Genomic DNA, 27,421 nt, shown 5'->3' with positions numbered 1-27,421 from the left:
TAGTTAAATTGTATTTCCCGTTTCACTAATAATATTTCCTCCTTGAGTTACTGAGGCAGCTATTTATTGGCCCAACAGAATATAGAGAGGTCTGTTATCTTACTGGGCATGTACCAGAGCCCAAACGGACAACCTTCTAACTTGTCAAAATGGAAAACACCTGACCACTTCTGGTGATTTGTGTGGAAACAAATGAGAAGGAAGGAAGGAAACATTTGATAAGCATTTACTATGTGCTAAGCACTTTACTATTAGTATTTCATTTGACCCTTCCAATGACTCTGGGAGGTAGGTGTTGTTATCATTCTGATTTTACAGTTCAGAAAACGGAGGCAAACACAGTGACTTGCCCAGGGTCACACCAACTACTAAGTGTCTGAGGTCAGATTTGAACTCAGGAAGATGAGTCCTCCTCACTCCAGGACCAGCGCTCTGTGCACCATGGCGCCACCTAGCGGCCCCTAGAAGAGGGCTAAAATAATACTGTCAATGATTATTATGTAGTGAGCAAGAGACTTAAAGCCGTAAGAATAGGGGCTGTGTTTTTCTCACTATTCCCCAGTGAATACAAGGAACACAGGAGACAAAGTGAATCTAGGAAGTGCACAGCCAGCTAGGAGGCTGGCTCTAAACATAAAATTTGGATGACGTAGCATGTGTAGATGACGGATTCCTGGACATGAAAAGACTGGGAGGAATGGAGTATACTGAGCTTTAGACAAATTTAGTTGAAAGGGTTTTGGTCTAAAAAGGATGGAATAAGGAGACAATTGCCTGCATATATCCCCTGAAGGGCAGCCACAAGGAAGGAAAAGTAGCGGCAGTAACAACTGCCAGGAAGTCGCAAGAGACAGAATCCCAGGAAATTGGCAATAGTAAGATCCATGGCCTCCATGTGCAGACAGATGTCTGGGCAACAAATGAGAAATTAGAGGTCCTAGTTTTTCTTTTTTGTTGTTTTTATTTAGTATTTTATTTTTCTACAGTTAAATGTAAACACAATCTTTAACATTCATTTTTAAAACTGTGAGTCCCAAATTCTCTCCCTTCCTCTCTCCTCCCTCCAGCTCATTGGGAAAGCAAGAGATTTGATATAGGTTATACATGTGTAGTCATGCAAAACCTATGCAGAATAGTCATGCTGTGAAAAGAAAACTCAGACAAAGCAAAAAAAACTCAAGAAAAATGAAGTTAAAACAAGTATGCTTCGATTTGTGTTCAGACACCACTAGTTCTTTCTCTGTGGATGGACAGCATTATTCAGCATAAGAACTTCAAATTTGAGGTCCTGTTCCAAAGAGGAAAAATTGATCTCATGTAGGTAACTCTGAGATACTGTCGGTTGAAACATACGACGGGACTATAGCTGTAGATGGGTGTACCTTATTCCTAAGAAACAGGATAGGTGAAACTGGAATGGGATTGCATATTAAAATGGTATGCTTCATTTTAGGAAATTTTGGAATCAGAGTGGGGAAACATGACAGAAAGCATGGGGTGAAAGATAATGGAGAGAAAACCAAAAGTGATTTTTGTCATTGGATCATACCACAGACTACTTTGACATAAAGAGGAAATAGAGGAGAAATTTCAAAAACAGATGACGAGCCTGGCATGGAGGCATGATGCTGCAGTGACCAGGAATCCAATTATCTAGACATCTGCTAGAGCTCTCTCTGCCCAAACAGAGCAGATAATAACTTCTTGACTTGCTGTAGGGATGGTTTTATCCTTCAAAGGCTATGTATTAGGCTAAATTATTTTTTGGATTTCATTCTCACTAACACATAGGAATGGGCTGCCGTGGTGGAAGTATTGAGAATCCTTGGTGAAAGTGACCACTCCCTTCAAGGGATCCTTATTGAGGAGAGGAAATCCAAACATAGCTTTACATGTGCTCTAGATTTGGGGAAAGCAAATGTTAAATGGTTCAGAACATAGTTACAAAAATTCTCATGAACTAACATTCTTTAAGGGAAGTCAGTCCCATTGGGATGGGAGATGCTCCAGAATAGAATTCTGAAAACACCAAAAGAGATAACTTCATTGAGAAAGGAAAAGTGAGATATCTGAAGAAACTGATGTGGACACACATGAAACTCATTATCCAACTTAGATTTTTGAAAGAAATGGACAGAATATGGAAGCAAAGAAGGTAACAGGATGAGTGGATCATGATTCCATAAAGAGCGCTAACACACTGGTGAGCTGAACTAAGGACAACAAAAAGTTTGAAACCTTTTTGAAGAAAAAGGATTATCACAGAGAGGACAGAACCCTTGCTTGGGTGAATTTGACAATAGGAGAAGGAAGGCAGAATTAATTAGCTCTTATTTTGCTTCCATTTTACTGCCGAGAATGATGTTTGCACTAAAAATAACAAAATGAAAATTATTAGCAAGGTGTTGATATCCAATATGAGTAAGGAGACGGACTATGAGGGAGCATTTTCTTTGCCTTGAAGAAGTCTATTCACTTGACTCAGGTGACCATCTTTACTAATGAAATCCCTGGCCAATGTGATTGCTAAGCCACTGTTAGTGACATTTGAGTGATCATAGAGATGGGAGAGGTGCCGCAGGATTAGAGAAGAGCAAGTCACCTGGTTTTCAAAAAAAGGGAAAATGGCACACTCTTCAAATGATAGGTGAACTTGACTGTTTTCTGGCAAAATTCTAGAATGGACCATTATAGGAATTGTTGCTTAACATTTGGAAAGGGAAGATCAGCTTGGCTTCATCAAGAAGTCAAGCAAGACCAATCATTTCCTTCTTTGACAGGATTACTAAACTAGTGTATGAGAAAACTCTTGTGGACACAGATAAGTAGGTTTTAGCAATGCTTTTGGTAAAATATCTAATGCTACTCTTCTAGAAAATATGTTGAGATATAGACAAAACAGTAATATGATTGGATGGATTCAGAATTAGCTGGACTCCAAAAATATTTTTAATGATTCAGTATCAGTATGACTGGACATATACAATAATATATCCTGAGAATCAATGCCAGGACCTGAGAAGTTTCACACTTTTTATTGAAAGACTTGGATAAAGTCATATATGACCCACTCCTGAAATCTGCCCAATCACTAAAGCTCTAGACTGCACACTGTTGCCAAAAAGTTCTTGAGCAGCTGAATCTAATAAGAGGACCTTTCCTTTAGCCATCTTTGTGCCTTCCCTCACTTACTGACCCTCCATTTGGTATTCCAATCTTCCCTGGACCCTGATTGGTGAGGATTCCTCACATCTAAGGTGTGACCTAACCCACTATGAAGCACTGTGGCCATGCAATTACATAAGGTATGTCTCTTTCTCATCCCTGTTTTATGCCCTCTTTTCTAGGAATGGTAATTACAACAATAATAGTATTCCTGAAAAGTATGTATGGATCAGTTTTCCTAGGATTCTATTGAACATCCTTGTGGCTTCCCAAATTAAAACATTCCTTCCTGGCAACCACTTTTGTAAATGTGTTGTTTTCTGCTTTGGAGCAAGTTTCTTGAGGAAGTCTGAGACTATCTTACTTTTTGTGTTTGCATCACCCCAGCTCTGAGCTTAGTGCTTGGCACATAGTAAACACTTAAATAACTGCTGTCATTCATATATTCAATATGAAATTCAATAATAAATATTTATTATTAATTAAATATATTGTGGTTACAAAAATCGACTTCACAATAACAAAATGAGGAGGCATGATAATGTAATGGTTTTTCTAAAAAAAAAGTCTCTGAGTGGTTTAGTGACCTGTGAGCTCAACATGAATAAGCAGTAAGATGTGACAGCTGACAAAGCTAATGGGATTGGGACTTGATAAGAGACATAGCTTACAGGAATAGGGATGTTATATTTTGAAAATGCTGTGCCCTTTTCACCTCATCTAGAGTGTTATATTTTGGCATCCTACCATTAAAAAATACACTGATAAGCTGGATATTGTCCAGAAGAGTACAAGCAGGATTATGAAAGGATTTGAGTCCCCTGGAAGATTGGTTGATGGAACTGTACATTTGTCCTAGAGGAAAAAAAGGCTCAAGAGCTACAAGAGTGTTATGTTCAAGTATTTAAAGGATTGTCTTGTCTAAGAAAGGTTAGCTTTGTTCTTTTTGGCCAGAAGACAGAATCAGGAGCAATGTGGACTAATGGCAAAGAGATAAATTTAGATGCCAAGAAAAATTTCCCTAACAATTCCGACTGTGCAAAGAGTGGGATGTACTGTCAAAGGAGATAGTGAGTCCTCCCTTGGAGGTCCTCAGATGCTGGGTAGCTACATGGCATCTATGTTACAGAGGAGGTTCGTTAGTGCATGGGGTATGTTAGGTGACTTGTCAACATTTAAATTGTATGATTCTGTAATTGTCAGAAATTGAAGGAAAATCTGCACCTTTCCTACCTGGATCCAGGAAACTGGAACCCAGTGTTTCTTATAAGTCTTGGTCTAAATATTCACTCTTAGCCTACCAAAGAAAAAAGAGTGTTTTTGTTTGTTTGTTTGTTTTGGTCAAATGCCCCCATAGTGAGAGTTGTTGCATCTCTTTGAAGAGATCTGCTTAGAGCCTTTGGTGTAAAAATAGTAGTGATTACCATAAAATGTGAGTGGTATGGAAATTTTAGTTTTTTTTTTTTCAGACCAGTTTTTTTTTCTAAAATGAGGGTTTTCCTGGCTAATAAAAGTCGGCTGACCATACTAAATTCAACTTTTTTGTTGTTTGACTTCAGAGCAGAAGCAAAAAAAATCATGAAAATGACAACTCTTTTTTACTTTTAACATTCCAGTGTTTTCATATACAGTATTTCATTTAAGACTCTGAGTAATTTTTTTGATTTAACTAGGATACAATCTACCATCATGAAAGAATTCTAAATCTAGATTTAAAAATTTATTTTCTCATTTGACTTGTTAAAATATTTGCTTCCTGAAAGAATTAGATATTTTAGGGAGCAGTTCCTAAAGAATTTTGCAAAAATAAGATGTGTTGAAAGAATTGCAAGTTGCTTGGTTGTCTGCTAAAAGAAATAGCTATTCTTTTTAAATGGAAATGTCTAAAAGTTCACCCAAAAGCTAAAAACCTGAGCTGTAATGCTTGTTTTCTTTTAAGAGATTAGGAAGTTTCTTACACTTGATTAAAAATAAAGACACTCATTGGCTTTAATGCTATTGATGCAGACACAGGTGACTTCCTATCTCTTTTGCTATATGCATCATGTGAATTGAAAAGTCAGGAAGGTAGGAGAAGTTTCTATTTACAGTTAAAAAGTGGCTCAGAGGTCATCTAGTTATATAGGGTCCTGAGATCACAGATTAAAACTGGAATGAACTTTACAGGACACCTACTCCATTTTACTCCTTTTTACAGATGAGAAAACTGAGGTCTGTTTGGTTTAATGATTTATCTAAGGAGGCAATACAAATGGAAGGTCTAGGACTTTGGCACCGATCCTCGGACTCCAAACCCAGCCTCTTTTCAGTTTTACCCTTTTGCCTCTCTTTTTCCTCCCTGATAGTTTCTTGTGAATGGTAGAAAGTCAGTCCATTACCATTTATGAAGCACCTGTGCCAGGCACTGTACTGAGTTCTGAGAGACTTAGGAGACAGTAAAAATCTAAGAACTGCAGCTTGATCAAGAAAGCCCTTATCAGTCAGAGTCTTCCATTCATTCTGAACTTCTTTAGGTTCTACACCTTGTGCCTCTACACAATGGGACTCTTCCCTCCCCCAGCCCCCAGATTTTCAGCCTTCATTATCTCCCCTAAGTTCTTAGAGCCCAAGGACTGTCTGTCTTTTTTGTATTTGTATCTCCAGTGTTTATCCCAGTTTCTGGAACATATCAGGTGCTTAATAAAATGTTGCTTGACTTTTTATTGATTATTAAAACTAAATTTCCTAACTGAAATGCATAAAGAGATAGTAAATATTAACATTAACTTTACAAATGAATCAAGGTTCAGTGACTTCTTTATGTCATATGAATTCAATGATTACCACACATAAAATACAGTTCATTGCTAGAAACACAAAAATCTAACTATGATTTGGATACTTTTACAGTTATGATGATTACCCCTTTTGAGGGCTATACTGTCATTGTATCATAAAGTAAACCGTATGTATGTAAAATAGCACATATGTGTATAATAGTATAGCTAGTAGCAAGTCTTTTGTTGTGTGACTCTATAAGCTAAGTTACGGCGTAGTGAAAGCAACTTTAGGCAAAGGACAAAGTACTACTGTTCAGGTGTAAAAAAAATAGTTTTGGAATGTATGAACTGGTTTTGGATAGGTCAGGTGAAGAAAGTTCTAATTCTGAATACTGTAGACTTATTAGATAATATTCAAGGGTAAAATAAAATGGAAATTAATATAGAAATGATGTATATATAATATATATGTATATGTATGGATATATATTCATATATATATATATAAAGAGAAGCAGAGTAAATAAGGAATTAGAAATAAAGGAAGAAAAATAAATGAATTAAGGGATAGAGCTGAGTAGGCAAAGTCAATTGTTCTTTAAGCAAAGGGAAATGAAAACAGATCGGGGCCTCCTGGTAGAGCTTATTTTTGTACGAGCTATTTCCCTAATGAGGTGAGTGGCGGAAGGCCTGATCAGCAATAACTTTGAATGTCTGTGTTTTGTATCTCTTCCTGTGTGAATCATAAGGGCAAGAATTGGGACTTGTGCCCTAAATTGAGAGCAGGCCTCCCTATATTTATACATGGTGTCATATTACATGCTCTTTTACTGCCTAGGAGCATTTGAAACTAACATTTTAGTATTCATGCTCCTGCAACATTTCTAGGAACACCAACCAACTGACGCTAGGGATTCATACAAATTGCTTTGTCGTGCCGTGGATTCTAAATTCTAAACTTTTTAGCCTGCTTCTAATATCTTTATTTTTCTGTTCTCCATAAAGTGATTTTTTCCAGTGCGTGCTACTCCTTTACTAGTCTACTGAGAACTTAAACATGGCTACCTTTCATTTCTTTCCAGTCTACTGTATTATTTTGAAGGACAAATTATAGTACTGTTTCTCACTTCTGTATAAACTGTGCCAACATGCAGTCAGCCTGGACAACTTAAAAACTTTTGTCTTTTGATGTTTATAAATTGGTGTTTATAAACCCCCAATATCTCGAAAGTAGCTTGGAAGCAGAGCTTATATATCTGTACTTTCTAGGATTTTGTAATTAGTTCTAGTCTTTTTTGACCCAAAGTCTGGAATGCTTCAACAGTCAGATTGTTTATGAATAAATATTAATTATTGCTATTATTTTGAATTTTAAAAATATTTTTCTGCTACAATCCATTTCCTAAATATTGTTAATGAAATTCCTAATGCTTCCTTATAGTCTACTATTACTATTTTTTCTTTTTGGTTTGGTTATTTCTTTTCATTTGTATGATTTATATTTATTTGGGTATCCAAAAGAAGGCATTTCCCAACAACTTAATATGTTAATTATTTTCACTGGGCACATTAAGGTGGTTCTGAAATCCTAAGATTAACCAAGCTGGTGAAAGCTCTGCATGTGTGTTTTATATAAATGAAGAGAAGGCTCATGTCTAGGAACTATCCCCTCCAAAGTCTTAGACAACAAGTACTTAGGGTATAGTAGCCACTGTTCTAAGAGCAGTGATACAAATTAAAAACAAACACAGTGCTGGGCTTCAAGAGGCTTATAGCCGAATGGGGGAATCAGGTGAAATAGACAGAGATAGAGACAGATAAATTGAAGATAATTAATAGAAGGGAGGCACTACTTAATTTGTCCTTAGAAGCAATTGTTCAGTGTCAATCTTACCAACAACAGCATGAGTCCTAGAGAAAGATGCAGTGATGTTACCAGAAAACATCAGTAGCCCCGCCATGTCAGGCCTCTACGTGTTCTCCTTGTGCGACCCCCCCCTGCGATGTTCTCTGGTCTTCTGCTACTCACATTTGTACAACTCCATGTATGTTCTGGTAACATGTTTCCTACCATTATATCTCTCCATCCACATTCCCTGCATTTATTCATTCTTTCATCTGAAAGTATGTGCATTTGTTGAAGAGTGTGTCTCAGGTTTATAAAAGAAATATTTTGTTGTAATTCTTTCTGTCCTCTTTCATTAAATGCCCTTTATTTGAAATAATTTTATTTTTAAGTAGACTAGAAAGGGTGGGGTTTATGGTTTTAAGTACAGGTGAACCTGCAGAGCACCTTGAATCCAGAGAAACCTTGAATAAAAGGAAAAAAAATCTATTAAATGTTCGCTATATGCCAAGTACTGGGGATACAAACAGAAAGAATGAGACCATTCCTCCTCAGAAAATTCAAACATTTATTGGGGGAGAAATTCCATAGAAGTAAATTCAGCTAATCCTTAGACTGCTGCTGTGGAATGGATTGCAAGGGTCCAGCAGTGCTTGCCCACACAGGTAGGGCAGTGGCTGATGCCTGAAGGGTAGAGAGCCAAAGTAGAAAGTAAGACCTGGAGGATCTGATGGTGACCCTGTGTAAATGTGAAGTTGCCTCCAGGTGATAGAATCCTAATTCTTTTCTGAGAATAAAACTTTTATCCTTTTTCCTAGCATAAAAATTAAATGTGTGCCAGCTGAGTAGAACAGAATCCTCTTCTTCCTCCTCTTCCTCCTCCTCACTCCTATCAATTAGTTTCTTTTTTTAATTTTTTAAAATTAATTAATTTATTTAACTTTTAACATTCATTTTCACAAAATTTTGGGTTCCAAATTTTCTCCCCATTTGTCCCCTCCCCCCACCCCAAAACACCGAACATTCTAATTGCCTCTATGACCAGTCTTCCCTTTCTTCTATCATCCCTCCCTTCCCCTTGTCCCCATCTTTTCTTTTATCCTGTAGGGCCACATTACTTTCTATACCTCATTGCCTGTATTTCTTATTTCCTAGTTGCATACAAGAACAATACTCAACAGTTGTTCCTAAAACTTTGAGTTCCAACTTCTCTTCATCCCTCCCTCCCCACCCATTCCCTTTGGAAGGCAAGCAATTCAATATAGGCCATATCTGTGTAGTTTTGCAAATGACTTCCATAACAGTCATGTTGTGTAAGACTACCTATATTTCCCTCCATCCTATACTGCCCTGCATTTCTTCTATTCTCTCTTTTGATCCTGTCCCTCCCCAAGAGTGTTGACTTCGAATTGCTCCCTCCTCCCATTGCCCTCCCTTCAATCATCCCCCCCACCCTGCTTATCCCCTTCTCCCCCACTTTCCTGTATTGTAAGACAGGTTTTCATACCAAAATGAGTGTGCATTTTATTCCTTCCTTTAGTGGAATGTGATGAGAGTAAACTTCATGTTTTTCTCTCACTTCCCCTCTTTTTCCCTCCACTAAAAAGTCTTTTGCCTGCCTTTTTTATGAGAGATAATTTGCCCCATTCCATTTCTCCCTTTCTCTTTCCAATATATTTCTCTCTCACCCCTTAATTTCATTCTTTTAAGATATGATCCCATCATATTCAATTCACTCTGTGCTCTGTCTCTCTGTGTGTGTTTGTGTGTGTGTGTAATCCCACCTACTACCCAGATACTGAAAAATTTCAAGAGTTACAAATATTGTCTTTCCATGTAGGAATGTAAGCAGTTCAATTTTAGTAAGTCCCTTATGACATCTCTTTGCTGTTTACCTTTTCATGCTTCTCTTCATTCTTGTGTTTGAAAGTCAAATTTTCTTTTCAGCTCTGGTCTTTTCATCAAGAATGCTTGAAAGTCCTCGATTTCATTGAAAGACCATTTTTCCCCTGAAGTATTATACTCAGTTTTGCTGGGTAGGTGATTCTTGGTTTTAGTCCTAGGTCCTTTGACTTCTGGAATATCACATTCCATGCCCTTCGATCCCTTAATGTAGAAGCTTCTAGATCTTGTGTTATCCTGATTGTATTTCCACAATACTCAAATTGTTTCTTTCTAGCTGCTTGCAATATTTTCTCCTTGACCTGGGAAGTCTGGAATTTGGCCACAATGTTCCTAGGAGTTTCTCTTTTTGGATCTCTTTCAGGTGGTGATCTGTGGATTCCTTGAATACTTATTTTGCCCTCTGGTTCTAGAATCTCAGGGCAGTTTTCCTTGATAATTTCATGAAAGATGATGTCTAGGGTCTTTTTTTGATCATGGCTTTCAGGTAGTCCCATAATTTTTAAATTGTCTCTCCTGGATCTATTTTCCAGGTCAGTTGTTTTTCCAATGAGATATTTCACATTATCTTCCATTTTTTCATTCTTTTGGTTTTGTTTTGTGATTTCTTGGTTTCTAATAAAGTCATTAGCCTCCATCTGTTCCATTCTAATTTTGAAAGAACTATTTTTTTAGTGAGCTTTTGAACCTCCCTTTCTATTTGGCTAACCTCTTTTGCCAATTGAGTTAGCCTATTTTTCAAGGTGTTATTTTCTTCAGCATTTTTTGGGGTCTCCTTTAGCAAGGTGTGGACCTGCTTCTCATGCTTTTCTTTCATCTCTCTCATTTCTCTTCCCAGTTTTTCCTCCACCTCTCTAACTTGATTTTCAAAATCCTTTTTGAGCTCTTCCATGGCCTGAGCCCATTGAATATTAATTATAGATGCTTGAGATACAGAAGCCTTGATGTTTATGTCTTTCCCATGGTAAGCATTGTTATTCCTCATCTTTGGTGTCTGTGGGTGGAGAGACCTGTGTGGCTGCTGGATATTCTGTCCCTGGAGCCTGCTTGGATCTGCTTCTCTCGGTGCCACCCGGCCAAGGCAGGGCTGGGCTCTGCTCCGGGTCCAGTGCTCAATGGACCTTTTGGGTCAGCTTTTCAGGTCTCTCTGGAACAGAAATCTCCTCTGCTCCATTGTTTTGTGGCTTCTGTTGCTCCAGAATTTGTTGGGAGTTCTTCTTTACAGGTAATTTATCGGATGTGGGTTTGGAGCTAGCATATGTGTATCTTTCTGTTCTGCCATCTTGGCTCCTCCCTGTATCAATTAGTTTCTTTTCCAAACTTTCCTATTTCTAATATCATTCCATTGACCCAATTTTACAACCTTAGAATCAGCTTCTTTTTCTCGTACTCCCTCACTTCGCACATCCGGTCAGTGGGGAATAAGGAAAAGTCACGTGTAGGATGTGTCATTTAAATTGAGTTTTGAAGGAAATCAGGGACTCTACAAAGGGAAGTGAAGCATTTTAGTTATGTAGGCACCCTACGCAAATGTACAGATTGAGGATGAAATGTTGCATATAAAGAGAAATAATACAGCCAGCTTGGGAGGACCAATCAATTGCAAGTCATAAACGTTCTGATTTGACATTATCTCCTATATTTATTTTCTTCTCTCCCCTTACATGATCATGGATCTAGGCTCTCATCACCTTGAACTATTGGAATAGTCATCTAATTGTTCTTTTTGATTCAAGTCTCTCCTCTCTCCAAAACATCCTCCATATCACAGGTGTCAAACTCACTGCCCATGTCCATCTACAAAATTCCCAAGTTAAACTTGAATCAGAATAAAATGTAATTGGGAAATTTTAACAAAATAAATAAAAATATCATACAACAATATTGATTTGTGGGTTTTTAGGTAAATACGTGGCATCAGGGATCCTCTTCTGTTTGAGCGTGGCTGTCATCATGACGGTTTTTAAAGGTGGGCCCATGTCAGTCCCCTGCTCAGTAAACACTAGTCACTCTCTGTTACTTCTAGGATCAAATCTGTTTGTCATTTAAAACCCTTTACCACAAACACTTTACCTACAAACTACATTTCCAACATTATTTTGGGGGCTTGTCAAATTCACCTTCCTGCTGCTCCTCACATAAGACATTTCATCTGATGTTCCTAGAATGTACTTACTCTGTCCTCACATCCCCTCTAAGACTCCCTAAAACTGAGCTAAATGCTACCTCCCAGAGCAGGCCTGTTCTGATCCCCCAGCTACTAGAACCTCTACCAGCCCTTTCCTTTATTTTATACTGGATATAGTTATCTGTATACATATTATTTTCCCCTATAGACTTTAAGTTCCTTAAGGTCAGGAATTATTTCATTTGTTTTAGTATTTCTAGCACCTGCCATAGCATCTGAAACATAGTAGGCCCTTAGTAAATGCTTGTTGGTTGATCGATTGATCATATTAGGATGTATATAGACAAAAGGTACATACTGCCATTATATTTGCTGGTTTTGTGCAGATTTCCACTAAAAAGAGAAAGAAAGAGTTCTTAAAGGTATTAAAATCATTCAAGGCTTCTTGATCAGTGTTCAGATGAATATGCAGTTGGTTCGAATCATCCGGAAAATTGTAGAAACCCTTCTCTTTTCTTTGCTAGAGAAAAAATCTTTTCATGCTTTCTAATGAAAAAGAAAGTCTTTCAGCAATTTTTACAATAATATTTCATCAATATCAAATGTTCAGTCTGCAGTTTTTTTAATGCTTTTCTTTGCTATTTGAACTACTCTCCCACATAACTATAACTCTTATTTTATTTGTTCTGTTTTTTTTATTATTCTGCAGTGACAGCAATAATGTGTCCTATAGATTTCCTTGATTGTCTATTAGTTTTCCCCTTTAATGATGTGTTTTTAAATTAAAGTATATTATGTTTCATTTTGTTTTTATATTGCATTTATTTCCAACTATATCCTTTGTCTTCTAGCAAATCATCTGCAGTAACAAAGATTTTAAAAGAAAGAGAAAAATGAGCAGGTCAGCTCCGTGATTTAGCACATCAGTTGTGCCTCCCAATCTATGAAACATTCCTTATCTGTCATCCTCTCCCTTTGCATCAAATGGAGGGAGACAGAGTTTTCTCAGCTGTCCTATGAGGTCATGATTGCCTATTATAGTTATATAATCATTGATTTTCTTTTCGTTTTCTTCCTTTTTTCCTTTTCATCACAATAGTTGTACATTTCTTTGTTGTCATGCTTAATTCACTTTATATCAGTCTTTCCAGGTTTCTCTTAATGTTAATTAGGTATTATTTTTCATTTTTTATTTTTATGAGTCAGTATGATTCAGTATATTATTTCTATGGGGTTTTAACAAACTCAATGTGTTTAGCTCTTCCCCAATCAATATGTACTTTATTTCTATCTTTTTTGCTACCACAAAAAATGCTACAATGAATGTTTTGGTGAAGATGGGGCCTTTCTTTGTGCCTTTGATTCCCTTGGAGATATATGTTTAGTAATGGGGCTTCTGGGTCAAAGGTATAGACATTTAATGCTCTATTTAAAGAAAAAGCAAAGGATTCAAAAATTGCAGTACAGATGACAATGCAATGCCTTCATGTTCTTTTTTGTAGCACATTTTAAGATACTTTCTATTTCTATTCATTTTGTCTTATAGCTTGCAAACTTCCCAAGACTTTGTGAAGAAACAGAACGGATTGTTGCAAACCACATTCGTGAAAGAGAAGGAAAGACTAAGGACCAGGTGAGAAAAAAATTTTTAAGTTGATGGATGGGGAAATAATATATGAAGCACATAAGTTTCTTTAGGAGAGATTCTAGGGAATAATTCCCATGTTTTCTCCTTTAAAATGTTTTAGACATTTTAGGGAGTCACTATGAGTTAGTATATCAAATAAATTTAGAATTAGGAGATATTTGGTACTCCTGTAATTGCTAATATCACAATGAGGAGAGTCCTTGTTTGTGAGGTCACTGATATGTAGGAAAATAATCAGAGGCCAAATTAAAAAATTTAAAAAATCAACCTAATACTGGGTTTATCTTTTTAGAGACAATTATTAAATATACAATTAGGTGATGCAGTATATAAAGAGCTGGACCTGGAGTCAGGAAGACTCATCTTCCTGAGTTCAAATCTGGCTGCAGACACTTACTAACTATGTGACACTGGGCAAGTCACTTAACCCTGTTTGCTTCAGTTTCCTCATTTGAAAAAGGAGGGAATTGTAGTAAGGTATCTCTAAGATTTATTCTATCTAAGTGTCTAAGTACCCAGGTGTTAAGATTTTAAGGTGAGGATACAAAGAGAAAAGAGACTGAGAGAGAAAGGATAAAGAACTCAAGAGGAAAAGAGAAAGACAGAAATGTCCACAAAAGTAGAGAAATGGTAGGGAAGGGAATAATAAATCAAAGATCTATCAATCTAATCTATTGATATCTATGATCTAGATTATAAAGTTTAATGATTTCCAGGCACCAACTTTGTGAGGCTAGTAATAATGAGTATTATCACCATTTTACAGAGAAGGGAACTGAGGCTATGAAAGGTTCAGTGATCTGATAGCTAATAGCGAAATATCAGAGTAATATAGTTGGTAAATGTGGAAGCTAGAACTCAAATTGGGATCTTTGACTTCCTGTCCATTGCTGTTTGCACTCTGATGTTCTGACTCTCTTTTTATAGATTGCAGCAAACTTTGGGTTTGAGACTTTCCAGTATCAGCATCATTTGCCATTGTCCTTTGAAATGGAAATTATTGTGATTTTGTTTTAACTCTTAATAATAGTTGTTTTTCTTTAAGCCCCATGCAGCAGTCCACAAGAGGGGGAATTATTCTCTCAGGTGTGGTTGATAGTAACTGGGACAATACTGACTCTCTTGACTTGATGAATCAAATCTATGTGTAGGGAATCCTATGAGTCCTCAAGTCTTTGCCCCAGCAATGGCTTCCTGTGAAATGAAGGACTGGGAGGACAGAGATTATAAAATGATTTTAGGAGGTTTTTTTCTTGTTTTTCTAAATTTTATTTATTTATTTTTAGATTGACATTCATTTCCACAAAATTTTGAGTTCCAAATTTTCTCCCTATCTCTCCCTTCCTGGACGCCATAATACCTTGCATTCTGATTATGATTCTGATCAGTGTATCCTCCTTTCTATAATACCCCACCCTTCCCTTATCCCCATTTTCTCTCGTTTTTTGTAGGGCAAGATAAATTTCTATACTCCATTACCTGTATTTTTTATTTCCCAGTTATATGTAATTATCATTCTCAACATTCATTTCTAATACTTTGAATTACAACTTATCTGTCTCCCTCCCTCCCTACCCTTCCACACTGAGAAGGCAAGCAATTCAATACAGGCTATATATGTGTTGTTTTGCAAAAGACTTCCATAATAGTCATGTTGTGTAAGACTAACTATATTGTCTTCCATCCTACTCTGTCTCCTCCCTTTTTTTTTCTGTTGTCTCATTTGACCTTGTCCCCTTCTCCCCTACTTTCCTGTAGTGTAAGATAGATTTTCATACCAAATTTAGTGAGAAGTTATTCCCTTCTTAAGCCATATGTGAAGAGAGGAAGCTTCACTTTTCCCCTCTCATCTCCTCCCTTTTCTCCTCCATTGAACAAGATTTTTCTTATCTTTTTATGAGTAATAGCTTGCCCCATTTCATTTCTCCCTTTCTCCTCCCAATATTTTCTTCTCTCACCCCTTAATTTAATTTAATTTTTTTATGGATATCATCTCTTCTGATTCAACTCAACCTGTACTCTCTGTCTATAAGTGTGTGTGTGTGTGTGTGTGTGTGTGTGTGTGTGTGTGTGTGTAATTCCTCCACCTACCCAAATACTGATAAAATTCTCGAGTTACAAATATTATCTTTCCATGTAGGAATGTAAGCAGTTCAACTTTAGAAAGTCCTTTATGATTTCTCTTTCCTGTTTACCTTTTCGTGCTTCTCTTGATTATTATGTTTGAAAGTCAAATTTTCTATTCAATTCTGGTCTTTTCATCATGAATGCTTGAAAATCCTCTATATCATTGAATGGCCATTTATTTCCTTGAAGTATTATATTCAGTTTTGCTGGGTAGGTGATTCTTGGTTTTAATCCCAGTTCCTTTGACTTCTGGAATATCCTATTCCAAGCTCTTCAGTCCCTTAATGTAGAAGCTGCCAGATCCTGTGTTATTCTGATTATATTTCCACAATATTCAAATTGTTTCTTTTGTTTGCAGTTTGTTTTGCAATTTGAAATTTTCAAATTGTTTGCAATATTTTCTCCTTGACCTGGGAACTCTGAAATTTGGCCACAATATTCCTAGGAGTTTCTCTTTTTGGGTCTCTTTCAGGAGGTGATCAGTGTATTCTTTCAATATTTATTTTGTCCCCTGGTTCTAGAATGTCAGGGAAGTTTTCCTTGACAATTTCATAAAAGATAATGTCTAGGTTCTTTTTTTGATCATGACTTTCAGGTAGTCCCATAATTTTTAAATTGTCTCTCCTAGATCTATTTTCCTGGTCAGTTGTTTTTCCAATAAGATGTTTCACATTATCTTCTGTTTTTTCAGTCTTTTGGTTTTGTCTTTTAACTTCTTGGTTTATCTCATAGTCATTAGCTTCTCTGAACTCCAGGCTCTCTTTTAAAGAACTATTTTTTTCAGTGAGCTTTTGAACCGTCTTTTCCATTTGACTAATTCTGCTTTTTAAAGCCTCCTTCTCCTCATTGACTTTTTGGACCTCTTTTTCCAATTGAGTTAGCCTATTTTCCTCAGCATTTTTTTGGTTCTCCTTTAGCAAGCTGCTGACTTGCTTTTCAAGCTCTTCTATGGCTTGAACCCATTTCATATTGATTTTGGAGGTACTGGAGTCAGAAACCTTGACTTCCTCTGACAATATGCCTTGTTCTTCCTCATCTGAAAGGATGGAAGGAGATGCCTGTTCACCAAGAAAGTAACCTTCTATGGTCTTATTTTTTTCCCTTTTTTGGGAATTTTCCCAGCCAGTTACTTGACTTCTGAATCCTTTGTCAAGAGGAGGGTCCTCCTTCCCCCAGTACCTTGCTCAAGGCTGAGATTCAGATCAGCTGCTCAATTCCCCAGGGGTTTTTTGGGGGGTGGGCCACCACTGAGGGCTGAAGTTCAGATCAGCTGCTCAATTCCCCCTGAGGCTTTAAGCTGAGCTGCCTGGACAATGGACCTAGGCTACTTCAGCAGCCATTGTAGCCACCAGCTGCCCACTGTGGCTGTTGCTGCCACTACCTCTGCTGGGGGGACCCTGCTCCCCTCTCGCCCAGCTGGGAAAGCCCTCCCACATTGATCTTTGGAGCTTTCTTTGTCACTCGTGGGTTGAGGGATCTGGGACCCTCCCTGCTGGGAATTCTGCCCTGGAGATCTGTTCAGGTCCTGTTCCTCCCAGTGCCGCATGGCCAGGGCTGGGCTCCACTCTGCTCAGCATCCTGTGAGATAGATCTTTCCTGTCAACCTTCCAGGTTACCTTTGGTTGGAAACCTCTTTCATTGTGTTGTTCTGTGGCTTCTGTTGCTCTAGAATTTGTTGAGAGTCATTTTTGACAGGTATTTTGTGGGCTGTGGGGGAAGCACTAGGGTATATGTGTCTTTCTACTCTGCTATCTTGGCTCCACCCCCCCAGTTTTTTTTTTCTTTAAAATGTAAATTTTAATAGTTAAAATATGGACACATTTGGTGTGCTATGTTAGTTTGGATATTTGGGGGACAGAAGATCAGTCTGGAGCCTGCTGCTTATTTCTATTTCAAGAGAATAACTTTATTCTGTGTCAAAGAAGGAGTTTTGCATAATAGTTAAGAGGGATGGATTTAGAGTCAGGAAGACCTGAGTTCAAATTCCACTTCTGATACTGTGACCCTGGACAAATAACATCTCTGAACTTCAGACAACTTCATAAATTATAGCTATTATAACATCTTTGAGATGAGAAATGACAATGCATAACTCATAGAAAATGTCAAAATTGGGGAAAATGTTCTGTCTCCTTTCTCCCCAACGCAGACATCTTCTCATTTTCCTGAGATGAACCCAGATGTAAAATTTCCTGGAACATGAACGTGAAACATCTGTAATTTTTATATTTTTTTCTACACTTTGGTTCATGTTAATGTCTGTGAAGACCTGAGACATAATTGGTGGTGCCACTTCAGTATAGGGGACCCATAATTACAGATCCTTTATCTACCTATGTAAGAGGCAGAAGATACTTTTCCCTTTTAAAAATGCTGGGTTTTGCCTTTTCCCCAGTTTGTTGTGGACATGTCTTACCATTTCTTATGATTCTGTGTGTGAGAAGAGCTCTGACTTGTGATTTCTTGGGAGTAAATCCTCTCCCTCCTTAAAATTAGATGATAATCTGACTTTCCTCTCATTTCTTCTTGAATATGGTATTTCCCCCTGGTTGAATATTTGCAGCATAGGAGCATTCTGGCTCCTTGTGAACAAGGATTTGAGATTACAGTTTGAAGTTTGGAGCTTTGGGTTGATATGTATGTATATGTGAACATACATTTATGGATACATGTACATGATGTATGTATATGTACATGCATATGTATCAAGTATATATATGATCATAAGGGCATAGCTGCTTAAAGGTAACTCCCAAACACATTGCTTCTTAATGTAGCAAATATCTGTTAACTGATGTATAACTTAATGAGAGCACAGTTGAAATTCATGTACCAGTGAGTGTGTGTATGTATATATACAAATTGGTAAATTATATATACATGTACTCATGCATTGCTGTATGTACACATACATATATACTTGTGTGTAGGCATGTACATGTAGCTATACCTAGATACATGTGTGGTTATCTGCATGCATATATAGTGTACATGTACACTCATTGGTTCATGAACTTCAATTGTGCTCTCAGTTATAAATCAATCAACAGATGCTTGTTATACTAAGCAATGATCTGTTTGGGAGTTATTAAGCAGTTATGCCCTTGTGACTTGCGGTAAGATTAATGAATAAATTGCTTTATACTTGGGAGACTCAGAGAAAAAGTTCATGATGCTGAGGGGAAGAAGGCCCCTAATGATCCTAGGCAGGCCCTTTACTTACTTCTCTTATCCATTTATGTTTGTTTAGTAACCAGCTCAAACAGCTTAAGGAGAGAGCTTTGAAGTAACTGATAGCAGCAGTCTGTTTGTAGATTCTACATTATCTTTTGGAGATAAAGTCCCAGGAAACTGGACCCTTGGTCTTCCTAGTATTAGACTTTTCTCCTGGAAGAGTTTTTCTACAACTAGGCTTTGACAATGCGTTGCTACCTTCTTGTTCTCATTCCAGTAGCTTGATTTCAGATTGGAGATAAGAAAGCCCTCGTAGTCCTTATACTGAAAATTCTAATACTGTTATCTTCATTCAGACTCCTTTTGTGCTAATATGACAGTACTTCTATGATTTGTTTCACGTGAATATTTCTGCTGAAGACACTCATTGTAACCTAAACCTGCCAGACCATCCTGAGCAACTCACATTCATGTCCTCCCCAAATAAGCTACAGGTGGGACACTGTTACTATGTGGACACCAGTGGAGTTCACAAACTCCCTATTGACTATCTCTCAAGGAGACCATATACTGGTTGTGAGGTGGCTTAAGAAAATGAAATAAAAGAAAGTGAGTTTCATGGAAAAAAATTAAATTGGTATAGTGAACTCTCTATTGGTTAGGCATTTGTACTCAGGGATTTTAAAGTCCAGCATTGATCTTTGAGGTTCGGGAGTATTTTAAAGATTGCCTTTCATGAAGTAGTGTGTTCACAAATTGTTCTGTTTTTCCTTGACTTTTAGGTATTATTGCTGATTGACATCCAGTTATCCTATATTAATACCAACCACGAAGACTTCATTGGCTTTGCAAAGTATGTGAATTGAGATGTTCTTGTTTGTTTATGTTATGTGTGTATATTTGTCTGTCTAGGAAACAAAAGAATTTTTTATATATTCACAATAACCTTATCAAACTGCCCTGAAATATTCAAGCATGCATTCTATTATGTGAAAAAATATAGCTGATCAAAACAGATTTTTATCCTGACATCTCTATAAAAATTATTTATATCTTTGGTTTTTACATCACCGGCATTTCCCAATATATCTTCTTCCCAAAGAAGAGAAAAAAAACAGTTCAGTAAAATTAATGGACACATCAACTAATTGTACCATTAAATGCAATGTTGTTCTGTGTCCATGGACTCTCCCGCTACTTTGACAAAGAGTCCATCATTAGAACTTCACAGTATTCAATTTTGATTTTCGTTACTATTGTGCCATTTTACTAATGTATATTGTTCTCCTGTTCATGCCTAATTCACTCTGCATCTGTTAATGTCTTCCCATGCTTCTCTGAATTAATAATATATTTTTTACAGTGCAATAATATCATATTACATTAATGCACTACAATTTGTTTAGCTGCTCCCCTGTGCATTTGCTTTATTTCCAGTTCTTTGCTCTGACACAGTGTTCTGCTGTGAATATTTTGGTGTATACAGAACCTTACTTTTTATCCTGAAGTTCTTTGATTTACTATTTCTGGGTCCAGGGTTTGTAATGGGAGTTAAAGATCTTCCCCTGCCCATTAATAGGCTTCAGGTGAAGTCCATTAAGGGAAGCTTGGTTAGGGGAGGCTGGTTTTGTAGGAGGGTCCACACCTTTTTTTATGGGTCATAATGCCCTCTGGCTCTGAAAAGTGTATATATAGATTGAGGTGAGGTTTTGTTTTGGGGGCTTACTCTTTGGAAGAATGTTCAGGTGGTATGACCGGATGTCACTCAGGGTAGCTGTTAAGAAGCCCTCCCCCCAACTCTAGCTTTGAAAATGCACATGTTGGTGATTCTATTTCTGGTAATTATGTATGTATGTATATAATGGTCAGACAGCTGGATCTGTCTGTTGACCTGTGATGTATGTACTGCTTATGGTCAGACAGTTAGAAGTTGTCTGTTGGCCTTTATTTCTCTGCTTGTATTTTCTCTGTTGGTTTATGTAATCAAAGAATATTGCTGATCCCTCAAAAATTGCTTTCCTTTTAGAAAAACAGATCTAAGAACTTGTGCAGCAGGTCCTCCTGTGTGTGCTGAGGTGCTTGCTGCTACAAGGTTATAGATATTTTAGTCACGTTCTTAGCATGATTCCTAATTGCTTTCTAGGATGGTTGACCAATTTACTGCTCCACCAACATATTAATGCACCTTTCTTACCACAAACTTTCCAATAATGGTTATTTTCATCTTTGCCAATTTCCTGTGACTTGAAAACTCAGTTGTTTCAATGTACATTTCTCTTTTTATTAGTGATTTGGAAAAGTCTTTGATATGGTAATTAATAGCTCATAGTTCCTTTTAAGAACTGTTTGTTTATCTCTTTTGATTTCTTATCCACTGGGAAATGGCTTTTGTTTCTATATATTTGTGTTACTTACTTGTATGTCTTGGATACCAAACCTTTAAAAGAAATATTTTATGCAAGAATTTTTTACCCTAGTTGAACATTCCCCTTCTCCTAATTTTGTTGATTTTTTTAAATGCAAAAGTTTTCAATATGATGAATCTGAGATGATTTATTTTATGTTTGTGATTGCTTTGATCTCTAGTCAATTACAACTTCTCCCTGTGAGAACTTTTAGATCTGGTTCTCTTTCAATTAAAAAAAAAATCATGGGTCTTTTAATATCAGGTCCCATATATGTTTGAGCTCATTGTGATATATAGTGTTAGATTTTAATAAAAATTTGATGTCTGCCAAATTCTTTTCTAGTTTTTCTCATCAAAATGGAAATTCTTCCCCAAGTAATATATATTCTCAGGTTTATTGAAGTAAATAGTTTTTGCTTCTTCCCTATGCAAAGTAATCTGCTCAACTAATCTAGTCTTTAAATTTTAAACTAGCTTTAAATCATATAGATGACTGCTATTTTAATTATAATGTCAAGTCTGGAACTTCTATTCCCCCATCATTCTTCCTTTATTCCTTTTTTTTTTTTTGTAATTACAGAGCCTTTGATTTTTCAAGTATATTTGTTATTTTGTTTAGTTCTTTAAAATATACCCTTCAGAGTGATTAGGATAACAGTGAATTTTTAAATGAATTTAGGTAGTATCATTTTAATAATATTGGCTTGGTTCAGCCATGAGCGCTGACTAACCCTCCAACTACTTGAGACATTTTTTAATTTTAGGAGTATTTTGTAATTTCATCAGTACAGATGCTGAGGGTTGTTGATTGACTCCTAGTACTTTGTTCATTGTGGAGTTATTTTGAAAAGGCTTTTGCTTCTATTGCTCCTTCCTGGGCTTTGTTATTGCTAAAGAGAAATACTTTTGTTTTTTCTGGGTTTATTTTCTATCTTGCTATTTTAGTGAAGCTTGATTGTTGATGAAGTTGTCACGAAGCATATTATCTACCTCCAGAGAGAGAGATGTCAACTCAAGGTACAGAAAAGGACACACATTTGGGGGTAGTGGTTTTTGTGAGGATTAATTTTACTTGAATTTTCTATTTGTCAAAAGGTTTTTTTCCCTTGCACCCAGTTTTAGCTGGGGAGGGGCCCAAGGGGAGTGTGATTGAAATAGACCTGCCAAAAGGAGGTTCATTTAAAAAAATCCATAGAGGAGAAAAGGAAGTTCCGAAGAAAGCACAGAGAAGCAGAAGAAAATATAGAAATAAAGAAAAGAGGTTTGGTTTTCACCATTTGTTTCTTTGCTATTCCTTTTTGTAGCTCTGAGGCTACTTTTCTAACTTCAACTAGCCCTGACAAGTTGGGTGCACAGAGCTCAAATGCTATATTTTCTTTCATAGTTCTAGGGGTAGCTCTGAGGGGTTGAGGTATCTTTTTAGTATTTTAATCTCATGAGCCCCCAGTGGTAGGTTTCCCCCAATGATTAACAGCTAATACAAATCAATTGATAATTAAGTCCATGAAACTTAGTTTTTTAGATGTAGATATTTCCTAGTATGGCATAGGAAGAACATGGTATATTCCATTCCCCCAGAGGTCTGTGACATGCTCCCCCACTTATTGCTAAAACTGGGAATAAATGGGTTCAAATTTGCAAGATTCTCATGGCAATAAGATGACTGACAGCTTCTGAAAGTCTTTTTTTGCTGGCATAGGCATGTTGGAGCTTTTCTATTGATTCCCTAGTAGATTAATAAAGCTGCCCTTCCTTAGCTCCTGATGAAAGCACTTGATAAACAACCTAAATATGAGCTAGTAATAGAGGACAGTCATCCTGGATGAATTCAGGGACCTCACCAGATAACTGGATTTTTGGACAGTGAAAGAACTGTCAGGTACGATTGCTGAGTCAATGAGAGTGGAGAAAGACAAATGCCCCAATGTTCAAAAAAAAAAAAATCTTCATACAACAGAACAGTATACTTGACTTCAATTCCTGGGAAATTCTAAAACAGATCAACAGTTATTAGAAAATAACTAAAGAAGTGATTACAAAAAGTCAGCATAGATTCATCAAAAGCAAGCCATGCATCTGGCTTAGGGGAAGAGAGTTGATCAAATCTATGAGGTGGTGGATCCATTTGGCTACTGGGGTGGGGCTTAATGGTGCCAGACCTAGAACTACCCTTGTTGGATGAGAAATGGTTCTTCCCTTGCCAGAATTTCCTTGGGAACAAGCTGTTAGGCAGAGAGTCATTTCCGTATCATACCACAAAATCCACGTGCCTCTGTTATGTTGGTATTATGGGAATCTTTGTGTAGGAAAGAAAATATTTTCAAAATTATCAAAGATGATTAATTAAAAGCTGTTACCAAGTTAAACTGGGTATTTACTACAGAAATCAATGGTTTCCTTTCCTATAATTATAGGAACAAGTTGTAGCCTCAATCAAGTGAACATTTTGCAGAGAAGTTCAAAGCAAAATGAACAGTTGACCTGTGACCTCCTGGTTGCTTCAGAAAATATCACTGCCATTTAAAATGGTGTGCTCGAGCAGGACACCCAATGGCAGCTTGTGTGTGTTGTGTACCTTGCTCTTTAAAAACAAAAGGCAAAACAAATGAACAAAGAAACCTGCCAGGTCAGCGAGTAGAACCTTTTCAGCTCATTTCATCAGTTCAACTGTTAATTATCCCCTTTCCTCATGTTGCTTGAAATGACGTGTGTGGTCTGCTACTTTGGTTAGGATTCTTTTCTGCAAAGGGTATTAAGAACTGGTGTGTTCATTCTGTCACTTCGAGCCTACCTTCCCCCACCACACTTCAGCCCCATCCCAGTAGCAATCTCAATAGATGGAAACTACAAAATAACTGGTTCCTGTTTTACAAATTAATAGTTATATTACCACAATTAAGTCTGTTTTCCAAAGTGATCAGGGATAAAGGAAAAAGAACCTGTATGTTCTGAAATATTTATAGCACCTCTTCTTGTGGTGGCAAAGAACTGGAAATTGAGCGGATGCCTGTCAATTGGAGAATGGCCGAACAAGTTGTGGTATATGATTGTGTTGGAATAGTACTGTGCTGTAAAAAATGATAAGCAGGTTGAACATAGAAAGGCTTGCATGAAATAATAAAGAGTGAAGTGAGCAGAACCAAGAAATTATTGTATGTAGAAATAAGAAATATTGTTTAAAAAAAACTGTGAATGACTAAGCTATGTTGAGCATTACAAATACTCAAATCAACTACAAAGGAACTGTAAAGGAAGATGCTACCCACCTCCAGATAGAGAACTGATGAAAAGAAGTATACATAGAATGATTTTATATACATACATACATATATACATACATACACACATACATATTTATGTATCAAATTGTAGCTTTCTCTAGTGTCAGGTGGGGAAGAGGGGAGGGAGACAGTTCAGAGGGTAAAATATAGCAAAAAAAAATTAATAAAATTAAATTTAAAAAGTAGTTATATTGGATCAAGTAGTTGGGACCAGTATTCATGTTATCATCTATCTAGTCTTTACACTTCAATGGCAGACTATAAAGAGGATGTAACGTTGCTACACCAAATCTAATCCAAAGAGAAATAAAGGCTCAGGGGAGAATAAAGGAGATCATGGGGATCGCTCCCGCATCTTCTCATTCTCCTAATCTTTAACAAAGTTAAAGAATGACATTTACAGTAGACATCCATTAATGTTCCACCTCCTAGAAACTTCATTGTAATTACCATTTGAGAGTATCTATATGCTTCAGAAAATGATCGTATCTGTGATATTCTTTTGCATAATGTGAATAAAGAGAAAGTAATAGCTAACACTGATAATAATGCTTTAAATTTTTACAAAGCACTTTACAAATACTAAATTTTATCCACACAATATCCCTGGGATATAGGTATTGCTATTGCCTCTATTTTATGTAAGAGGAAACCAAGGCAGACAAAGGTGTCTGAGACTGTATTTGAATTTGTCTTCTGATTCAGGTCCAGTGCTCTATCCACTGTGCTACCTTGCTGCCTCTAGGCAAAATGAACTTGTATTACTTATGTAATATATGGTTTTTTTAAAAATAAAAATCAGCTCATTTGTACCTTGATGCTGAAACACTGAGGATATATATTTTCAGTGACTATAATGACAATATAATGTTCAATATAATGGATGTAGTGACTGTCTAGTATTCTAGGTCAATACCATCTTAAAGCAAGTGTAGGAATCCTCAAGAACTAATTCACTGTCTATGGTGTTGGAGGATGAGCATGTAAGGAGTGATGAGAGGCTATGTTCTGAAACCGTTTCATTCATTTAGATTTCAGTGCTCCCAATTGTCTTTGCTTTGACAATCAAATGGATGAAATATACATCTGAAGTAAGTGTGTGTGTGTGTGTGTGTGTGTGTGTGTGTGTGTGTGTGTGTGTGTTGAGTATGGGTCATGCTGCAGAAAATTCGCTATAGAAAATGATCTTTTATTGCCCCTTTTATGTGAACTGCACATTAATGTTAAGAGAACATGGCACATAAGAGAAGTGTAGATATTGATACACACTATATAATGGGTATCTAGGACCTGAGAACTGGAATGCCATGACACTGCTACATCAGATCTATTACAAATTGCATATTCATTTCAATGCCAGATCAACAGCAAATCCTTCTTCCTTCAAGATTTCTGACAGTGTTTGGATGTTTTTATTTTGCCTATAAGCTACTTGCTTTCTTGTTGGGAAAATATATTTCTAAGTTAACTAAAAGAACTCATGACGGACTAACCTTGGTCCTTTTTTGATTAGGCTATTAAACTAGTAGACATGAGGAGTGATATTGTTTCCTTATATTTTAGCAAAGAATTTGATAAAACTAGCTCATACTATTCTTGTGGAAAAGATGGATACTTTTGGTCAAGGTGATAGTGTCATTAGATGGATCCATTACTGGCTCAATAGCTAAACTCAAAGAGTAGTCATTTAATTCCACGTGAACTTTGCAGGTTGTCTCTAGTGGAACCTATGCTTGGCTCTGAACTATTTAACATTTTTATCAATGATTTACCTCAGAGGTATCAAATTCACAACTTGGAAAAATTCCCCAGTGTATCTTATACCAGATTAAAATGTAATAAGGAAATGTTTAACAAAATAGATACAAATACAGTAAAATACTGATAATGCTAATTTGTGATTTTCTAAGTCAATATCAAGGAACTTATTTCTATTTGAATCTGACCCAAAAGCATAGATGACTTGCTTATCAAATGACAGAAGACACAAAGTTGTGATGAATAGCTAATAGGCTCAGAATCCAAAAAAAAAAAATCCTGACTATCCATAGCCTTAGAGAGAACCTATTAAATGAAATCCAGTAGGGGTTAATAAAAAGTCTTTAACATGGGTTAGGAAAAAAAACAAAAATCAACTTCTAGTACAAGATAGGGTAGACATGGTTAAGCAATTTGAAAACAAAATTCACATATTTTAGTGGACTACAAGTGTAATATAAGTCACCAGCATAATATAGCTGCAAAAGCTAAGGAATATTTGCTAACATTGAGAGACATAATTACAGTCCTTAATAGTTTACATATAGAATATTGTAATAAGTTCTGGGAGTCACAATTTAGGAATGACATTAATAAGGTAGAGAGTTTGGGAAAAATATGACAGCTAGAATACTGAAGGCTCTTGAGTCCAAATAATAAGACGGTATTGAGAGAACTAGGAATTCTTGTTATGAAGAAGAGGATACTTTGGGAGGGATGTGATAGTTGTGTTTGAACAGTTTAAAGACTTTGACATGGAAGAGGTATTTTATTAGACCTTCTCTTGGTCCTGGAAGGCAGAGCTAGGAACCATGAAAGTTACAAAGAGGCAAATTTTGATATAAAGAAAAATTTCCTAATAGAGCTGTCTAAACATAGACATAGTTTCTTTGATAAGTGATCCTTTCCCCTTCTTCAGAGTTCTGAAAGGAGAAGCTTGGATGTACACCTGAGATACTAGAGTGATGATTCCTTTCTTGTATGAGTTGAGTTAGTTGGTCACTGAGGAAGTTTCCAGTTCTGATGAAAAATTCCTAACAATAAGAATTACTTTAAAGAGGAATTTTGAAGTAGGATGGGTCACCCTTTGTTGCAGATCTTTAGGCAAAGTTTGGATGACCAGATTATATTATAGAGATTCCTGTTCATGTCCAAATTTGAGTTGGGTTAATGTTTTCTGAGGTCCCTTATGAATCTGAGATTCTTTGATTTTGTGACTTATATGG

General features: G+C 36.6%; 1 protein-coding gene across 7 annotated transcripts in view; it reads left to right on the top strand.

Moving 5' to 3' along the window:
• DNM3 (dynamin 3) overlaps nucleotides 1-27,421 on the top strand; it is a 626,037-nt gene that overhangs the window by 222,008 nt on the left and 376,608 nt on the right. For all 7 annotated transcript variants that reach the window (XR_011975664.1, XM_072648609.1, XM_072648608.1 and 4 more), the window contains exons 11-12: nucleotides 13,347-13,433; nucleotides 19,532-19,602. Coding sequence is in view for 6 of the 7 variants with exons in the window: in XM_072648609.1 (XP_072504710.1) it covers nucleotides 13,347-13,433; nucleotides 19,532-19,602 (158 nt within the window). In the remaining variant the exon portion in view is untranslated. The remainder of the gene's footprint in view (nucleotides 1-13,346; nucleotides 13,434-19,531; nucleotides 19,603-27,421) is intronic.

This window comes from Notamacropus eugenii, chromosome 2 (assembly GCF_028372415.1).
Source record: "Notamacropus eugenii isolate mMacEug1 chromosome 2, mMacEug1.pri_v2, whole genome shotgun sequence".
Taxonomy (NCBI): Eukaryota; Metazoa; Chordata; class Mammalia; order Diprotodontia; family Macropodidae; genus Notamacropus; species Notamacropus eugenii.
Note: the sequence above shows the minus strand (reverse complement) of the source record. Positions and strands in the feature narration are given on the sequence as shown.